General features: G+C 32.9%; 2 protein-coding genes and 2 non-coding genes across 6 annotated transcripts; 1 reads left to right on the top strand and 3 right to left on the bottom strand.

The window, feature by feature from the left end:
* Positions 1–850: 850 nt before the first annotated feature.
* LOC137711504 (flavonol sulfotransferase-like) lies at positions 851–2,179 on the bottom strand. The gene has a single exon (XM_068450742.1). It carries the CDS (start codon positions 2,144–2,146, stop codon positions 935–937), a length of 1,212 nt encoding a protein of 403 aa, XP_068306843.1. The 5' UTR covers positions 2,147–2,179; the 3' UTR covers positions 851–934.
* A 542-nt stretch (positions 2,180–2,721) lies between these two features.
* Positions 2,722–13,680, top strand: LOC137709852 (uncharacterized). 3 transcript variants are annotated; one of them, XR_011064940.1, is made up of 8 exons: positions 2,722–2,832; positions 4,784–4,866; positions 5,024–5,120; positions 5,379–5,440; positions 6,091–6,155; positions 6,901–8,283; positions 9,183–9,282; positions 11,807–12,714. XR_011064940.1 is itself a non-coding variant. In XM_068448833.1 (8 exons), exons 5-8 carry the CDS (start codon positions 8,230–8,232, stop codon positions 13,264–13,266), a joined length of 351 nt encoding a protein of 116 aa, XP_068304934.1. In that variant the 5' UTR covers positions 3,182–4,866; positions 5,024–5,120; positions 5,379–5,440; positions 6,091–6,155; positions 6,901–8,229; the 3' UTR covers positions 13,267–13,680. The 3 variants fall into 3 exon arrangements, 1 of the variants encoding a protein (XP_068304934.1); XM_068448833.1 differs by lacking the exon at positions 2,722–2,832 and adding an exon at positions 13,133–13,680 and having other exon boundaries at positions 3,182–4,866; positions 11,807–11,869; XR_011064939.1 differs by lacking the exon at positions 2,722–2,832 and having other exon boundaries at positions 3,182–4,866.
* Positions 3,323–3,421, bottom strand: LOC137711782 (small nucleolar RNA Z195/SNORD33/SNORD32 family). Its single transcript, XR_011065128.1, has one exon. It is a non-coding gene; the product is annotated as a small nucleolar RNA Z195/SNORD33/SNORD32 family (small nucleolar RNA).
* On the bottom strand, positions 3,503–3,587 carry LOC137711801 (small nucleolar RNA U31b). The gene has a single exon (XR_011065146.1). It is a non-coding gene; the product is annotated as a small nucleolar RNA U31b (small nucleolar RNA).
* Positions 13,681–19,092: the final 5,412 nt, after the last annotated feature.

Below are 19,092 nucleotides of genomic sequence, written 5' to 3'. Positions count from 1 at the left end.
TACTGCCTCTTTGATTGTTTACTCGTCTTGTTTAGAAAAATTGTACAGATGTGATATAAAAAAAGTGATAAAGTAACATTTTTATCTTGTTTGTACTCAAACTTTAAAATTATATACACTAAAACTTAGAGACCGGCACTGTTCATTAATAGTGGAAGGCTGGAAATGCCTTTGGGTTTTTCCGGGCTTGCCGTGCTGTTCATTAATAGTGGATTGCTCTTTTGGGGCTGTGTTCTTTCACTTTTCTTTCCGTTTCTTATTTCAATTAGTCTTTATCCTTCGCTCTCAAGCTTTGTTTTCGTTGGTTCTCAACTCTGTGCTTTGGTTTGTGGCGAATCTGTGTTTTGTCCTTCTCAACCGTTGTCTTCTGCAGTTCACAACTCTTTCCTTCCTCGGAGAACCTTGCAGTCTGTGAGTTTTTTTTTTTTTTTCAGATATTTATCTAGCTTTCGAAACAAAGTTTTCTTCTGTTCCGGACTTCTCTCCTTGCAGCTTTCCGATGCTAATTAACTGGGTCAGTTCCGTCGATGATCGTCGTTCAACAAGTGGTGCATGCATTTTCCTTGGTCCCAACCTCCTCGCATGGACCGCCAAAAAGCAATACACCGTGGGAGCGGGGATGAGGGAGGGTTCCGCGATTTGTGAAAACGTATAAAAATATCAATTATGGAGAAAGCAAATCCTTGCATCATAATCCCATTTACACACACATGTGCATAATACTACTCGATCATAAAATGCGAATTAGCTAGTTGACTAGACACACATATTGATATATACACATGATTTATCTGAAACGGCAACACGAAAGTGAATCCTTGTTATTATTCATAGTGGTACCGCTCGATCATAATTAATATGCCAAGTTTATTGTTAAATTGACCAAAGAGAAGCACAATACATAAGTAATTAAGCAAATAATTTTTAAGGCTAGCTATAGATTAGCAAATGTCAATCCAGAACCACTGAACCTCTCATCTATGATCCGATCCATACGTTTTGCCATATCATCAGTGAAGAAGTTCTTCCAATCCCCAACTTGGCCTTTCCTGAAGAAGTCACTGTTCTCGAAGACAATATTGGCTTTAACAAAGTACTGTTGCGTCCTGGAGGTTTTATTTACCTCCAAGCTGCTCAGATTCTCAAAACTACAAAGCTTTATGATCTGCTGCACCACCCCTTTGCTCTCCTCCTCCTCTGAAAAAGGTTGACCCAAGAACTCAGCCAGTCTCTTCACATTAGCAGATGGCTCCTTCCTGAGATCCTCATATTTTAAGAACAAAACTTTCTCTGGCATTTCCAAGCTTGCTTTCCAAAACCCTAGCACATGGTCCCAATAAGGCCCGTACGGGTAGACTCCGCGGCAGAAAAGCTCAAATGCTTCTTCTATTGATAAGGGTGCAAGTGCTGTGTTTACTGGTTTAACTTTGTTCCCGAACTTCCATAAAGAAATGAATGCATCTTTAGGGTTGCGGCAAACGTAAACGAATTTTGACAGACAATAAGCACTACTAGAAGTAGTCACAGATTTTGGTAACAAAGAGTAAGGCAGGTGGGTCGCAAAGAGTTGAGTAGTGCTTGTAGGCGGAACATAATTATTAATCATACCATCACCACTGTCACGATCGTCGTGATCATGATCAAGTGAGGATACAGGACGGCTGTGATCATGGTTTGCAAGCATGTTATCCATCTCCAAGAAAGGAAAACAGTCGTGGGGCCCAGTTGTGAGCAAGGGATGATGAGGAGAAGCAGGATCATAGAGGCTTCTGTTGAGTGTAGCGAACATGAGTGCTCTAAGCCACGTCGTACCTGATTTCGGAATTGTGGCCAAGAAGCATATGGGCGACGACCCACGGGCGGCGCTGGTAGGACTTCCGGTTGTTTGGAATAAGTTGAAATGGTGTTGAAGCTGCACGGCTGCTTTTAAGGCATAGGTAGGGTTTAGCCAGACCCCTTTGTACTGAACCAAGTGTTCAGTGATCCAACCCTTCTCTTTCGGAAGATTTGGCAGCATTTCTCTACATATTTCCGCATCAATTTTCCGGTAGGCTTCCCCATCTTCCTTCTCTTCAATATAATTGGTTTTAGGAACAATATTTTGGCATGACTTAGATAAAGGTTGGGACGTCGAAGCTGAAGACATTTGGGGGATAATGGAGGATATCAAGGTTTAGAAGCCTTACATCTTTATATACTAAAACTCAGTGAGGTGTTACTGTGGATGACCAGTGGGCGGACGATTTTGCCCCTGGGTTTTTCCTCCGGTTGTTCTTCTCTTTGGTTTTTTGGGAAGCAAAATGCCATTTTTGCCCATTGCTTCCACGCGTCTATCATCGATGGATTCTCTATTTGGACTGAGTGTTCTCGATTTTTCTTTTGCTTTCCGTTTCTTTCTCACATCTTTCTCACAGATCTCTCTTCTGCTGTTCTCGGGCTTACTCGCCTTCGATTCCAACAAGTGCGATCAATCTCGCCCCTCAACCTTTCTGTTGCCTTCTCTACCTTTCTGTTGCCTTCTCTCTTTTGCCGTCGATCTCTGCTTCGATCCGTCTTCTCTCTCACAAATCTTTGCTTCTGTTCCCTTTGAACCTTTTCTGGGTAAGCTATATAATTTATGTTTTTGTTGTTAGATTTCTTTTTTTGGGCAAATTTTTACATTTGTTGTCTTTAAGACCCATTAGAACCCATCAGATTGGTTTTTTTATTTTCTCAGGGTGAATAGCTTCTCCACCACTTAGCACTGCGAGTGGGCGGATTTCATGGTCCTCGCCACCGGAAGATCCACGTCGCACGTGAAGAACATCGCTCAAGCCCTAATTTACAAGGCAGGTTCGAATTTCTTTCTAATTTTAGTTCCTAATTTGTGTTTGGTTGCCGAGAATCAAAGGGAAACGGAAGAGAGTGAAACGCTGAGTCTTATTGCCTACTGACTAGAAAAAAGGAGTGAAATATTGTCTTCTGTTTGGTTGCCTAGAAAATTTGAGGTTGGGGAAAGAGACAAGGGGTGTAAGGAGTGTGGTTGCACATGATCGTTTAAGGTAGAGATTTTGCGTTTTCCTAAAGGCAAAGACTAAAACCTAAACAGATAAATTAGGACATGAATTATAGGTAAAGGGCATGCAATAAACTGGCAAAGTCAAAAGCTAATCTAATCTGGACTACCAAAGTCCAAGTTCTTACGAAATGCCCAGCCACATTTTTTTAGTCTGGACATCACATACCAATGGGCAAAAGTACACTAGAATTATTTTAAAAACATGAATTAATAGATTAAGAAAAAGAATCATTTAGGGTGGAATTTGAAGGTGGAGGATTTAGGGAGAGCTCAGATGGTAGTGCATGTAATTTTGATTAATAATTAGTCATCAGAATATGATTATTCAGGATGATTCAATGGATAATCATCATCACACCTCCCCCAATTTGCCTCTTCCAGACTTATTGCACCAAAAAATATTTAAAAAAAAAATTGATATAGAAAAAAATAAAAGAAAATGAGGAATCAGAAAGAGAGTCAATCACCAGGAAGCAGCAAATATGTTGATGCGGGTAAGACTGGGGCGACAGAGCCTCTCATCACTTTCCTTACTATTTCTTAATTAACCCTAATTTATCTGATATGCTTTTGTAATTATTCTATCATTCAACCTAATCGAAAACACAGAAAAACAGAGGAGAAGATGGAGAAGCATAGCAAGAGGCCGTGCTTTTATAGGCTCTCAGATTAGGGTTTTGCATTTTTTCTCAATTTAATTTTTCTTTTTTCCAGTGCGGGCTTCTTATATTTAAGGCCCAGCCGAATTTCACGTGCAGGCTTATATTTTGGGAGATAACCTATTTTCAAAAACAATTTTTCAGAGTACTCAAAAAACTATTACACATTCATTTAAATTATAACACGTGTATTTATGTGCAAAAAAGCCATAAGGATCATGGCATTTCAATTTTTTTCTTGGTTTTTACTGTTACTTGAAAGCAACATTAGAAGCATGTAATAATTTGGTTACAAAGTATGAGATTAGTTATTTGGAATAGCAAGGTTGTATAAAGAAGTCACTTAACCATAAAATTTTTGTAAGGTAAAAGATGCTTATCGGGGTCAAGAGATTTTAATAGTGTAGCGGAAATCATTAGCATCAATGATTTTCGCAGTTCCATCTTTGGGAAACACCATCTTTTGTATTAGTGACTAAATGAGGTTTTAAAAATTTTAGTAGGTGAAGCAATAACGGTTATCATTTTACTTTTCTGGATTCCGAGCACTGATTTTGTTTTCGCAAAACAAGTGGAACCTCTAGGGTTGTAGAAAGTTGCACACATGCTGAAATCATGTCCTGCCTTTTTTCTCTATGAAGCTCTCTCTGACTTCTATGGATTTCCATCAAAGGTATAGACAAAATAACATTGGGATAATTTTGGGATCCTCTAATTTACACCTCTAGGTGCACATTCATTTATTTGTATTCAGAGTGTTGATGATTTAGTCAAAAGGTTAGCCAGTGCATGGTCTAATATGTTTAAATCCTTTTTTTTTGACATGAACTTTTGTTATTCTTTTTCATTTAGTTCATTTCAATTCGTTTTTAAAGTCTGTTGATTAAGAAGTGTAAAAACTGAACAGCTTTTCTAGATGTATTTTATTGGACTTCGGTGGACAAATGTATCTTTGTTGATCAATTTTATCTCTGTGTGATCATTCTCTTTGTGTTATAAATATTCAGGGCTGCAATTTTCTTTCTATCTTTATGATATTAAATTTTTTTTCTTTTCATGATTGCAGGTTTTTGATAAAATTCACCTTCACAGACTGACTAAAAACATATAAAGGCTGTTGGTGATCGGTATAAAGATAAAATAAAAAAGGTATGAATAAAATGTTTGAGATTATATGATTTCATTTGATTTTGTAATGTACAGGATTCTCTTTATATTTTTCAGATTAAATGGGTTTAGGACTGTATTGGTTAAATCTAATTAAATTTTTGGAATTTGCTATGAACAATATCTTGGTTCATTACAGGGTTTGGTGGTTGTACTTTTGAACTGCACAGGGTTGAGAAAGAAAAAAAAAAAAAGACAATTTGGTTGGCAATCAATATAAAGACAGAATACAAAAGGTATTCTTGGATGATATCATTTGGTTTCAATTTGTGACCTGTGATTTGCAATATGGATTAATAATCTCAAAAAAAATTATTCGTGCTTATTGTCTATTTTTATCTTTTCGTGTGTATATATATATATATATTTGTTTTCCATGATTGATTTTGAATAAATTAACATTTGTTTCTGATGTAAGTGGCAATTTATAATAGATCGTCCCGTGTTTCTTTTTAGGCTGAACTTTTGTTAATTAAAATGTTGTTTCATAACAGGTTTGACCCCAATTTTGTCGTTGCGTTATAACAATGTGATTCTAGCTTGCACAAACTACGAGGTATACTCCAATCGATTCTTTAACCAATATTATACAATCCATGTTCTGTTGAAAATTTTGAATATTCTGTGATGGAAAATGTTATGATAAATTGCAAGGTAGAAATTCTATTATGAGTTCTTCAGCTGATTTGGGGCATGTTTCATTATGATATTTAATTTCATCTGGAAACAAATAGTGTTTAGAATCACCAAGTCATACAAAAAGTATTTTAAATTGTTTTTTAACCAATCTATTGCCAACTTTTCCAACGGGTTTTTTTTTTTTTTTTTCCTGTTATTTTGCAACAAACCAAAGCCTTTCCATGCTCGAGAATTAATATGTGCTTAAGAATTAATTTGTTTTGTTTGATTGTTATGTTATAATACTATATGTGGTTGCAAGTTTGAAAAATGTAGGGAGACAGATCAGTTATCAACAAATTAGCATGGTTCATCCTAATGCTATATAAGTTAGGTTGCTGATTTGTTCCCTCATTTACTGAAAACACAAATTACCAATGAAGAAAAGAGAAAGTAGAATAAAAGAAATAATTTTAATCTACAGTCTTGGTTAACAATTGGGTGAATGTAGGCTTCTCTGTCTCTGTAAATTTGTATTGGTTTTCTGTTTTAGGTTGATTTAATTAATGGCGTCTGTTTTTGTTTCAGATTAATTTGGTTGCTACTAAAGTAATCAAACATTGAAAGCTTGGAACCAGTGATCTTTCAAAGAGGTTGGTTGTTTTGATTTTTGTCTTTTTAGTTGTATGAATGTGGTAATATGGTTGGTTGTCTACATTTATAATTGCAATGTTTTGTTATGTTTCTTATTGTTTAACTGTTTTGTTGACTGTTTGTTTTTTTCTTATTGTTTTTTTTTTTCAAATATGTTTTGCAATCCGGTGGTTCATAATCAGTTGTGATTATTAATTTTTGATTATGGCTGAAAAAATTATAAATGATGGGAAAATAGATGGTATAAAACGAAAGCAAAATATTGATGACACGGATTGTAATGCGGTTTTGGATTTTGACAGTCGGTCCAAAAAAATGTGTAGAATGAATTGTGTACAAGACTTTGAAAATGTTGTTCCGTATGCAGTTAACACAACTCTTTCGCAAAATTTATTGGTTGAGAATCGTTGTTCATCTAGCAAGGCACCTGTTAACAGTGATGAAATGTTGAATCCTCTCTTGCTTAAAAAACAAGTGTACACACGTGATCAAAAAGGCAAAAACATTGTTAATTTGTCAGATAACATTGAAAACAGAGCATCGTGTGCTCAAGATCGTGTTCTCATAAGTAAGGGTCAAGCATTTTTCCAAAAAAATAGGACTGGTGCGTTTCAAATTCAGTTATTTCATGTTTATGTTTACGGTTTGTTTGATTACGTGTTGTTGCTAATCTTTTTCTTTTGTTTTTATTTATTTTTCTTCCTTTTTTTTTTTTTGTTTTGTTTTTGTTTTGTTTTTATGTAGGTGTTGTGAAAGATTATGTGGACTTAGGTGATCGAAATTATAGGTGTGTACATTGCGGTGCATATTTTTGGTTGAAAGAATCTCTCAAACAAAGTTGGAAAAAAATTCAACCTATTTTCACTCTTTGTTGTCAAGAAGGAAAAATTAAATTTGAACCTCCAAAACCAACGCCAACTTTTTTAGATTGCTTGCTTGATCCAAATGGAGGTAAAACAAGTTTATCTTTTCGAGAAAATATTAGAGCTTACAACTCTATGTTTTCATTTACTTCTATGGGAGCAAAAGTTGATAACTCAATTAATGACGGATCAAGTCCTTACATTTTTAAAATTAGTGGTCAAGTTTGTCATTTAATGGGATCTCTTTTACCTGTTGGCAATGAGTCTCCAAAATTTGCTCAATTATATGTTTATGATACATATAATGAAGTTCAAAATCGTCTCAAAGCTTTTAATTTTGATGGAAAAAATGGAAGGCTTGATGAAAGAATTGTTCAAGAATTGATTAAAATGTTTGATGAATTGAATGAGTTAGTCAAACTTTTTCGAACAGCAAGAGATAAATTTGAAACAAATGGTCTTATGAATTTAAGAATGACTTTATTAGGTAGGCAACCAAATGATGGGAAACAATATGATGAACCAACAAGTGATGAGATAGGTGGTTTAATAGTTGGTGATATAGGTTTGTCTGACTCTAATAGAGACATCATTATAGAATGTAAAAGCGAGGGATTAAAGCGTGTTACAAAATTGAATCCAAAATTTATGGCCCTTCAATATCCTATTCTTTTTCCGTATGGTGAAGACGGGTATAGGCCGGATTTAAAGTGGAATCAAAATTATAAAGGGCCAAAAACAAAAAGACAAAGGGTGCCTATGAGGGCTTATATAGCTTATCAAATTCAGGAAAGAGAACCATGTTTAACTACGCTGTTAAAAGGAGGTAGACTTTTTCAACAATATTTGGTTGATTCGTATGCAACAGTTGAGGAGGACAGGTTAGATTACATTAGACAAAATCAAAAAAATTTGAGAAGTGAAATTTACAAGGGGATTTATGATGCAATATCAAAAGGTGATAATGATGCAAACAATTTAGGACAAAAAATTGTGTTGCCTGCTTCGTATACAGGAAGTCCTAGATATATGATCAATAATTATCAAGATGCTATGGCTATTTGTAGAGAGTATGGTCATCCTGATTTGTTTATAACATTTACCTGTAATGTAAAATGGCCAGAAATTATAAGAGAGTTTGAAAAAAAACAGGGTTACAAACCTGAAGATAGACCTGATATAATTTCTAGAATATTTAAAATGAAGCTTGATGATCTGCTTGATTTCATCAAATCTGGACAGCCTTTTGGAGAGGTTGATGCAAGTAAGTTCTACAAGTTTTTTTTTATTTTTATTATATGTCTTTTTTTCCTTTATAGTGAATCTAACTTTTTTCTTTTTTTGGTTTTTTTTTTAATTTTTTTCTATTTGTTGTTTTTACAAATAGATGTTTGTACAATTGAATTTCAAAAAAGAGGTTTGCCTCATTCTCATATGTTAATATGGTTGAGACCAAAATTTAAATGTTACACAGCATCAGATATAGATTCTATCATTTCAGCTGAGTTACCAGACAAATTTATGAACCCTCGGCTTTATGAAATTGTTAATCAATTTATGATTCATGGTCCATGTGGTTATATCAATCGGAATTCTTCTTGCATGCGAGAAAATAAATGCACCAAAAATTTTCCCAAGGCGTATAAAAATGAGACGGTTTTTGACCCGAGTGGCTTTCCTGTTTATAGGCGTCGTGATGATGAGACAAAATTTGTAGTAAAAAATGGAATTAAAGTTGATAATAGTTTTGTTGTTCCTTATAATTCTGAATTGCTTTTGAGATATAATGCTCATATAAATGTTGAATTTTGTTGTCAATCAACACTTATAAAATATTTGTTCAAATATGTAAATAAAGGTTCAGATAGAGCACGGTTGGTTCTTCAGCAAAATCCAAATGATGAAATATTAACATATCTAAATTGTAGATATATATCACCTTATGAAGCTGTTTGGAGATTGTTTCAGTATTCTATACATCATAGGGAACCTTCTGTGGAACGATTACCTGTGCATTTACCATTAGAACAAAATATTGTTTTTTGTGGTGACCAATCACTGCAATCAATTATTAATCAAAATGCTTCTGACCATACAATGTTGACAAGTTGGTTTGAAACTAACAAAATTTATGCTGAAGCACGTTCATTGACTTATGCACAGATTCCATCAAAGTTTGTATATGATCCGCGGAAAAAAATTTGGAAGCCCAGGAAACATAAAGGTTCTATAGGCAGAATAGCGTATGTACATCCTGCATCAGGTGAGTTATATTATTTAAGAATGCTTTTAAATTTGAAAAAAGGTGCATTCAGCTTTGATGATATAAAAACTATTAATAATGTTGTGCATATTTCATATCAAGCTGCATGCCAATCATTGGGATTGTTAGGAGATGATAAAGAATGGATTGAAGCTTTATCAAATGCTGTGAATACAGCATCATCTGCTCAATTAAGACAATTGTTTGTTACAATTATTTTATTTTGTGATGTAGCAAATCCTCAAATTCTTTTTGAAAATTATTGGCAAAATATGTATGATGACATTTTATACAATTTGCGAAAAACTTTTGCAATTCCAGATATGGTTGTACCACAAGATGAATTAAAAAATTGTGTGCTATTTGAATTAGAATTGCTTTTCAATAATGCATCAACTTCTTTAGAAAAATATTATTTACCAATGCCTGATGCAAATAAAATGTTAGAAATAAAAAATAAACTTTTAAGAGAAGAGTTAGATTATGATTGTGAAGAATTGTTAAAAAAACATAATATTTTGAAATTACAACTCAATCAAGATCAAAAACGTATCTATGATTGTGTTATAGAAACTGTGAATAAAAAAGAAAAAGGTTTATTTTTTGTCTATGGTCATGGAGGCACTGGAAAAACTTTTTTATGGGACACTATCATATGTAGACTCAGATCTGAACGAAAAATTGTTTTAGCAGTTGCATCATCAGGAATAGCATCATTATTATTACCAGGTGGTCGAACAGCTTATTCTAGATTTAAAATACCTTTAGTTATTACTGATTCTTCAATTTGTGCAATAAAAAAGAAAACGCATCTTGTTACATTAATTGAGAAGACAGATTTAATTATATGGGATGAAACACCTATGAATCATAAACATTGCTTTGAAGCATTGGATAAATCACTTTCTGATATTTTATCACATTTACATGGTTCAGAGAATAAGATTCCCTTTGGTGGTAAACCTATTTTATTAGGTGGTGATTTTCGACAAATATTACCTGTTATACCTGGAGGAACCAAAGAAGATATTATAAATGCTTCTTTAAATACTTCTTATTTATGGTCCCATTTTAAAATTTTTCAATTGAAAGAAAACATGAGATTATCAAGAAGTGGAATTAGTGCTGAAGAAAAACAGAACATTAGTGATTTTGCAGATTGGATTTTACAAATAGGTGATGGAAAAATTAGTGATATAACAGATGAAAATAATTTGAATGATAAAGACACATCTTTGATTAAAATACCTACAGATATAATAGTTCATTCTTCTGGAAATCCAATTTCTTCTATTTTTTTGGTGACTTATCCCAATTTTGAAACTTCTTTTACCAATTTTGATTATTTAAGAGAACGTGCTATTATAACACCTCGAAACACAACTGTTACAGATATAAACAATTATATAATTGAATTGTTACCTGGAGAACAACATGTGTTTCTAAGCTATGATTCGTTGTGTTCTTCCAATGGAAATGTTGAAAATTTAGAAGCATCATATCCTGTTGAATTTTTGAATAAATTAGACTTCAATGGTCTACCTACACATAACTTGACTTTAAAAATAGGAATGCCGATTATGCTATTACGAAATTTGAATCAAACTTTCGGTTTATGTAATGGAACTAGATTGGTTATTACTCAATTATTTAATAAAATTATTGAGGCTAAAATACTTACTGGAAACAATGTTGGTTACAAAGTTTTCATACCAAGGATCACTCTTGCAGCAACTGAGAATAAGTGGCCTTTTGTTTTTAAAAGGCGTCAATTCCCAATTAGACCATGTTTTGCAATGACTATCAACAAAAGTCAAGGACAATCTTTGAGACAAGTAGGATTATATCTTCCTGAACCAGTTTTTACCCATGGTCAGCTATACGTTGCATTATCTAGAGTAACATCAAAAGAAGGTCTCAAAATTTTGATATCTCATGGAGAAAATGATGTTAAAAATTATACTGCAAATATAGTCTTTAAAGATGTCCTTCAAAATTTACAGTCAAATTGTTAACTGCTATACTTACCTACGTTTTGTCTATACACAATGAGTTATATAAGCAGGCCAAAGATAATGTACAAAACAAACATTAAACTTAGGTATGTTTTAATACAGCTATTTTTTTTTTTAACTTTGCCCACATTATAGATTCTAATTATTCCTACTTTATAATGTGTTAGAGTGTTTCATATCTCCATAGAAACACTGTTTAAATTTTCTTCCATTTTGTCTCCGCATTGATTTACTCTTTTTGGATTTTTCCCGTTGTCTTAAAGCATTTTTGTATTTCTTATTCAATTATTCAATAAATTTCTTTATTAATGATATTATGCAAGGAAAACGTTATGTTTTTAAATTATTAAATTCTTGCTTCAACAATACATCTACATTGTCGACATTTGGTATACTTTCTCTTTGATTATGTAACCGTCTGGATTTAAATTTATAAATATGTGTATAAAAATACTATATATACTTAAAAACATGTTAATGCTAATCTCTTTTTTTTTTCTCCAAATTAGGTAGTCAGCCTGTTGAATCTCGCTCACTTGCAGAGTTGATCACCTACTTTGTTTCATATGGAGGTACATTCCCATAACAATCAATAGTTTATTTAAAAAATTATAATTTATTGCTTTTTCCATATATGTTTGCCGTTTAAATTAAGTTTTTGCTAACCCTTCTCTTCTGAGGAACTGGTTATTACTGATATATATCTGCAATGTCTGCTTTTCACCTGGTCTCAATACATGATTAACTACTTACCCATAAATGGATTTAGTTGGACATCCAAAGGTATTATCAAAGATGTTGTAACCACAATTGTTAATTCTATCTATCCAACATTCTTATTATTGGTTAGATAGTTTAAATAATTGTACAATTCATATTATCTTCTTTTGCTCAATCAAAGGATATCGGCGAAATATATCTATCATTAAAATATCTAAATTCATACTTTTGGATGTTCATCTTAAATCCTTCAAACGAATAACTAGGTAGTTTACCATCTATTTACAACAGGTGAAAAGAAGAAATTGTTTGTTTATATATTGGTAATAGTCAGTTCATCTGAAGAGAAAACATGGACATGATGGTGATGCCGCAAAAAATCAAAGCACAAACAACTCACTGATTCATATCTCTGTATACCACAGAGACACTAAATAAGGCATATCTGATCCATCTCTGAACATCATTTGTTACTATTTTTACAATTAAAAAAAAAACATGATTCACTTGGATCCGTTTCTACAATATGTTTCACATTTTCAGTTCATTGTAAATAATGCTACTTACTTTGGTTACTTTTCTGTTACATTTATATCCCTCAACATTTTTTTCTGCGTTGAAGCACCTTTAAACCAATGTTGAACAACGATGACTCCTCTAAAACCCAACTCCTTACATTGTCTGATCAAGATTTTGTCCTAATTTCCCGTTGATAATTTTCTTTTTTAGGTTATTTCCCATTTTTAACAGATAGGTCTTTCTGTGTACAAATTTTTTTTTTCCTTCTCTACACACTGAATTTCTCTCATTTAATTACAGTATCATGTGATTACAACTTTTCCTGTAGTTTTTAAAATCTCTGACAATAAATTTACGTCACCATTGACATTCTACATCTCTCTCACTTCCAAAAATTACAAGGTATGTTACCATTCCCTCATTATATGCATATTTGTGATGTCGATAATTTTAACAAACATCCATTATGTCACCTGTATCCAGCTAAAAAACCTGGAGTTATATAAAAACACAAAACTATACTATAACAAATGAACATACTTTAACCAGCTCATTTCCACATTCATTCGTTTAATTAAAATGTTGTTTCATAACAGGTTTGACCCCAATTTTTTCGTTGCGTTATAACAATGTAATTCTTGCTTGCACAAACTACAAGGTATGCCCCAACCTATTCTTTAACCAACATTATAAAATCCATTTTCTGTTGAAAATTTTGAATATTCTGTGATGGAAAAGGTTATGATAAATTGCAAGGTATAAATTCTTTTATGAGTTCTTCAGCTGATTTGGGGCATGTTTCTTTGCGAGCTTAATTTCATCTGGAAACAAATAGTGTTTAGAATCACCAAGTCGTATAAAAAGTATTTTAAATTGTTTTTTAACCAATCTACTGCCAACTTTTCCAACGGGTTTCTTATTTTATTTTCCATTATTTTGCAAGAAACCAAAGCCTTTCCATGATCAAGAGTTAATGTGTGCTTAAGAATTAATCTGTTTTGTTTGATCATTATGTTATAATACTATATGTGGTTGCAAGTTTGAAAAATGTAGGGAGACAGATCAGTTATGAACGAATTAGCATGGTTCATCCTAATGCTTTATAAGTTAAGTTCCTCATTTCTTTCCTCATTTCTTCATTAGTGATTTGTGTTTTCAGTGACTTTCCATTCTTGGGTAATAAGTTTTTGTCAAGACTAATTGTGTTCAATTCTTTCTTCTTTTTTTTTTTTTTTTTTTTAAATTTATGTTCTGTCTGGTTCTGTGTCATGTGATTGGAGTGTCATGTGATTAGAGGTTCCAAAAGAGAAACATTACTTCTTTTATTTGGTCAGACGAGGGGTGAGGAAGTTCTGTTCAATTTTGGTTTTTCCAATGGCTTAGGAAGAAATTATGTCACTATTAATATTGCAGGTGTCCAGCTTGCAAAAATTACAAGTTATGCTACAATCTATACTTCTTAGGTAGATTTGATTCAAATTGACATATTTCAGTGAGAAAAAAAAATTTATCTTTTCTTTTCGTTAAGAACTCTTAGAACTTCAAATTTGTAAAAGATGTGAATATTAGAACAATGGCAATAAAACAACTTTTATCTTTTCTTTCAGTTAAGAACACTTAGGATTTCAAATTTGTAAAACATGTGAATATTAGAACAATGGCAATACAACCGCCAATCCATATGATTGTAAACAGATTTCAACATATATCTAAATAGTATGACATATCATATGTATTTAGCACTTTTCACATGTTTTATACAGTTTTAAAACCCGCGGCAACGCGCGGGCATTGTTGCTAGTATACTCTAATATATTAGCCGTGATTATAATATAAGTAATGATTTTGATAAATATATATATATATATATATATTATAATCTATAGCTATAAGTACTTAAGTAGTGACTAAAATATAAATTTAATATTAAAGAAATTAAATTAGTATATAAAATTTCAAATTAAATAATATTATCAATATAAATAAGTACATTTATCAATATTTAATCTGCAAAATTTATCTATAAATTATACCTCTGTAGCATTAAGAGAATTGTTATTGACACTTCAAAAAACTCATTCTATACTTCAAACTTTCTATATTTGAAAAAAATATATATATTTATAAGAAATATAAAATAAGATTTTTAAAGTGCGAATAACATTTTTCCATTCAAATTATAATTATAAAGGTCCAGCCGGACTCGCTTACCACGTGTATGTGGATTTAATTGCCTTCATTTTTGGGTCCCGCTATTAATATAATTTAAAGGAGGATGCCAGACGGACTGGCTTACCTGTATTTGCCTTCAATTGCCTTCATTCTTCGTTCCCACTATTCGAGTGTATTTGCCTTCAATAGCCTAGACTCTTGGGTCCCACTATTAATATATTTACAAAAGAGAAAGCTAGCTAGCTAGCTAGACTCACCATGTATATTTGGAAAAGGAACCCTCTTCATATTCCAATCCTTATCCTCTTCAGATTCCAATCCTTTCGATCCATCAATTTGAATGGTTGAAATTTAATTTAACAATAAAAAATAATTTTTTTATTAATTATTATAATAATTTTAATCGTTTCATTAAATTTTAAACATTTGGGTTGATGTATGGTGGAAGAGGTCCGAGTATTTAAGAATTTAATTGCCTTCATTCTTGGGTCCCACTATTAATATAATTTTAAAAATTATAATTTAAAACGATATTTCTCTCTCGTCTGCTATTCCTCACCATCTCTCCTCCCCACTTTCTCTCCATGCAGATGAAACCCAGAAAGTTGTGAAAATTTTCTGGTTCCTTCCATCTCTGAAAATTTCTGGTTAGAATATCTTTAAAGGAGATATTAAAATATCAAAATCAATAATAACGATAAAAAATGACAGCATCGATGTTTTTTATTCGAGAAATCAAATTTAATATGGCATGACATGCAATAGCAGTTTTTCCCGTTCAAATATTTTTTAATTCATCCAAATCGGGCAAAGAGAGTTTGTAAAATTTCTTCACCTTGTCGTTTACATTTTCTTTTAATTTTATATTTTGGGTTGTAGGAAATGAATAGATATGGATGTTCGTCCCCAGTTCCTCGAAAGAAAGAGAAACTATACATATGCAAGCTCCTCACAATGGGATTCTCCATGCGTAAAACTTCGGCTCCTCATTTTTCTACCAACTGCTGTACATATAACTTTGTTCGATCTGAGCCATCTACCAATTAGAGACCTTAATCCTCGAACATGCCTTCATCTTTGCGAGACTCATCTGCACTAAAAAATTGTTACTGGGTTTTGAGAATTATTGCAGCTAAAAAAGAGCGCGAGGCTGTTAATCTTAGCTAAAAAAATTATCGTTATTTTTTTAAATGCGATAGTAATCTTCACTAATTTTTTATTTTGATTTTTTGTGTTCTAAGATCAATTTCTTTGTAGTGCAATCATCGTATAAAATAACCATTGCAGCTAAAAATGAGCGCGACGACGTTAAATCCGACTAACTTCAGAAGATGGCAAGGTGTATTTGATATGGATGACTCAACATTGAAGGTTTGGACCACGATGTCTTTGCTTGCAAGGAAAACTCTAATAGATAGGACTAATGATATTCATACTATATTTTTATACCGTATTTTTATACCACCTGAGGTGGTATCTGATGTGGATAACCATATCATTTGAAAAATTTGCAAAACCCAAGGAAATGAAGAATAAAGACTTCTTGTATATCACGATCATCATTTAATTAACTAATTTTCTTAATTATTAGTATTGACCCTAAAAACTACCAAGCTTACGTGGGGCGCATGCTGAGTAATTAATAAACTAATTACGTCCTTCAATTGTACGGGAGGCGTGCCAACTCGTCGGCCGAGGAGTAAAATGTGTTGATGTTGCACCTTGCGATTGCGGCCGAGGAAGGAACCGCCTCGGCCTTCGGGTTTTAGAGCTTGAAAACAAGGCTACTAGTTTTGCGAAGTTCAATATCAAATTCGGCTTTCAATATGTCGAATGTAATAACTTGTAACACCTCACTTCGCCAAGATGGCTAATGAGATGACCTCTGCCAATAAGGATTTGAAAATCCTTTTCGACCGTGACTTTGATAGATAACCAATCGGCCTCGACGCAGTGCTGTTTATCCAAACTGAAGATGCTTCAGGAATGGCTGATTCTACGACAACAGTGTTGTTTATCCAAACTGAAGATGTCACCGGTTGCCTTAACAGCGCTGTTTATCCAAAGTGAAGGTGTGTTGGCGGAAAAAGAAAATAAAAAAAATCTCAAGATGTTTGAGAGGCTTGCGCAAGGCAATTTGTGTGTTGAATTGAAGAGCTCGAAATGTTGTACGGTGTCTTGTATTTATAGGACCAGTACGCACTGATTGATAAGCTAATAAAGATTACCATGCTATTAAAACTCTTCCACTGACTTAAGCCTTTGATAAGCCCTACTGCTCCCAAGACTCTGAACTTAGTCAAAAATGCAACCAAATTCGATCCTTATGCTTAGTCTTATCATATCGAACCCCAAGATAACTTGCATGCTTAGACTTGAACAAATAATGTTTATCTAAACAACCACCAATTACATACATACGTACATACATACATATATATAAGTATAGGATTGTGATTTTTATACGCCCTTAACTACTCCCTATTTTTTAATACTTAATTGGTATCCTACTATTTAATCTTCCATATATACCCCTTCCTATTTAATCTTTCATTAATTACCATAAAAAGTACGAAGGATATATATGGAAGATTAAATAGTAGGATACCAATTAAGTATTAAAAAAAAAAGAAAAAGTGTGGAAAAAATAGTTAAGGGTGTGTGAAAATTCCGCTGGATCCCAAGGATCCTTTTCCTTGTTATGTAGGCTTTTTTTTTTTCTTCTACTGGAATATCACTGGCCACGTAATTTATTGACATGGGGGGTTCTACGTTACCAAAATCATATTGGTACTACATAAAGAGCAATTCTATAAAATTTGGTCTTTCTTCGTTGTGAGACTTTGACTGCTAAGAAGAACACAACTTTTAAAGTAAATTTGTATACTAAATAATGTGGTGGTAGATGATTAGATTATTATTTAAACGTTGATTGATGTGCTTATTTTATATTCATATCACATCATTTTGTTTATAAATTTGATTTAAAATTTTGATATTCCTAGTATTACCCATTTATTAATTAAACAACACTTGAAAGAATGCATGCGCACTCACATTTTAAGTATACTGATTGCTCGTTCGAAATCTTTTGATATGGCAACCTGCTAAGGCAAATTTTGTTGTCGTTGTTGGAATAGATGTTTTATTTGAACATCATAAGATAATATTAAGCCCAACCAAGATTATTACGAACAAAAGCTGCGTCTTTGAAAGACATGTTGCATGAAGTATTCACAAGGAAACCCAAAAAAAGAAGAGACACAAACTTTCTCAATGGATAAGATGTCGGGTTTTTACGTATGTGTCTGGGTTCGAAATTTCATATTCTCTAAATTAATGTAATAGTTTCGAACCCTCTAATAATAATAGTTATTTTTTATTATTGGAAGTGTTCGATAGTGTTTTGTGATTAATGAAACTAGAAATCCATAGAGATTAAACCTATCAAATTTTGTTGGAAAATTTCCAATTTACACTGTACTGACTTGGTTCAATCTCTATATGAAGAGTACATAGCCAAAATTTCAGTTTTTGGATTTAAATTTGCTGCACTTTATTTTTAGGACAAGTAAATCTTTCAAACAAAACCCAATTAGGACAAGCAAGGGTAAAACAACTTATGTCAATTCAGCACCACACAGATTGTCGAATGATAACATCCGTACAATTATATAACTAATGGACTGGTAGTCATATGATCATCATTTGGGCACAACTGAGTCCACATATACCAAACCAACCCAAAAACAAGGAAACAGATAGCCAACAAAAGGCACAACTGAATCCCCAAGCCCAAAAAAATATAAAGGGCAGCCCAAACCCTATACAACATAAAAAAAAAAACCCAAATACAAGAAAACCCCTAATCAGCAAGTGTGGTGCTATCCATATACACATTTTTATCTCTTACACACTTCTCTTAAATTTTGGTTGTCATATTTAATGAATTGAAGAAGGGCAATGAACAAAAATTAACGACGGTGTGTGAAAGATAAAAAGAGGTGTGTGAATAGCACTGCCCTCTATAATATCATATCAATGCACATCTCGTCACTATCAATGGTGAGGGAGGGGTGTAGGGTTAGTATGTTAGGTCTAGGGTACGAAATTTTTTAATGTAACCAAAGAGTGTGATGCTAAAGAGGGTTCACCAATACAAGTCGGTCTCACTTGTATTACAAACATGGTTTATATAGTTTACAGAATATGATTTCTGTAAATATTTTTCAACAAAAGAAAAAAAGACATAGCCCTGGACCACCACAATCAATCGCTCTTGCCACAACGATGAAGCCACCGGCCGCGGCCAGCAAAAAGCCCAACCTAACATCAAAACCAAAGATAAAGATTTCTTTTTGGTAACGTGCAAGGGGTTTCAAAC

Source organism: Pyrus communis, chromosome 12 (assembly GCF_963583255.1).
Source record: "Pyrus communis chromosome 12, drPyrComm1.1, whole genome shotgun sequence".
In the NCBI taxonomy this organism is placed as follows: Eukaryota; Viridiplantae; Streptophyta; class Magnoliopsida; order Rosales; family Rosaceae; genus Pyrus; species Pyrus communis.
Note: the sequence above shows the minus strand (reverse complement) of the source record. Positions and strands in the feature narration are given on the sequence as shown.

Excerpts from the sequence above, each read along its gene's own strand:
- LOC137709852 (XM_068448833.1), top strand. The coding sequence starts at position 8,230 with ATGATCTGCTTGATTTCATCAAATCTGGACAGCCTTTTGGAGAGGTTG. Across the intron at positions 9,283-11,806 it reads GTATGTACATCCTGCATCAG|GTAGTCAGCCTGTTGAATCT; the intron begins GTGAGTTATATT and ends TCTCCAAATTAG. Across the intron at positions 11,870-13,132 it reads CTACTTTGTTTCATATGGAG|GTTTGACCCCAATTTTTTCG; the intron begins GTACATTCCCAT and ends GTTTCATAACAG.
- LOC137711504 (XM_068450742.1), bottom strand. The coding sequence starts at position 2,146 with ATGTCTTCAGCTTCGACGTCCCAACCTTTATCTAAGTCATGCCAAAAT.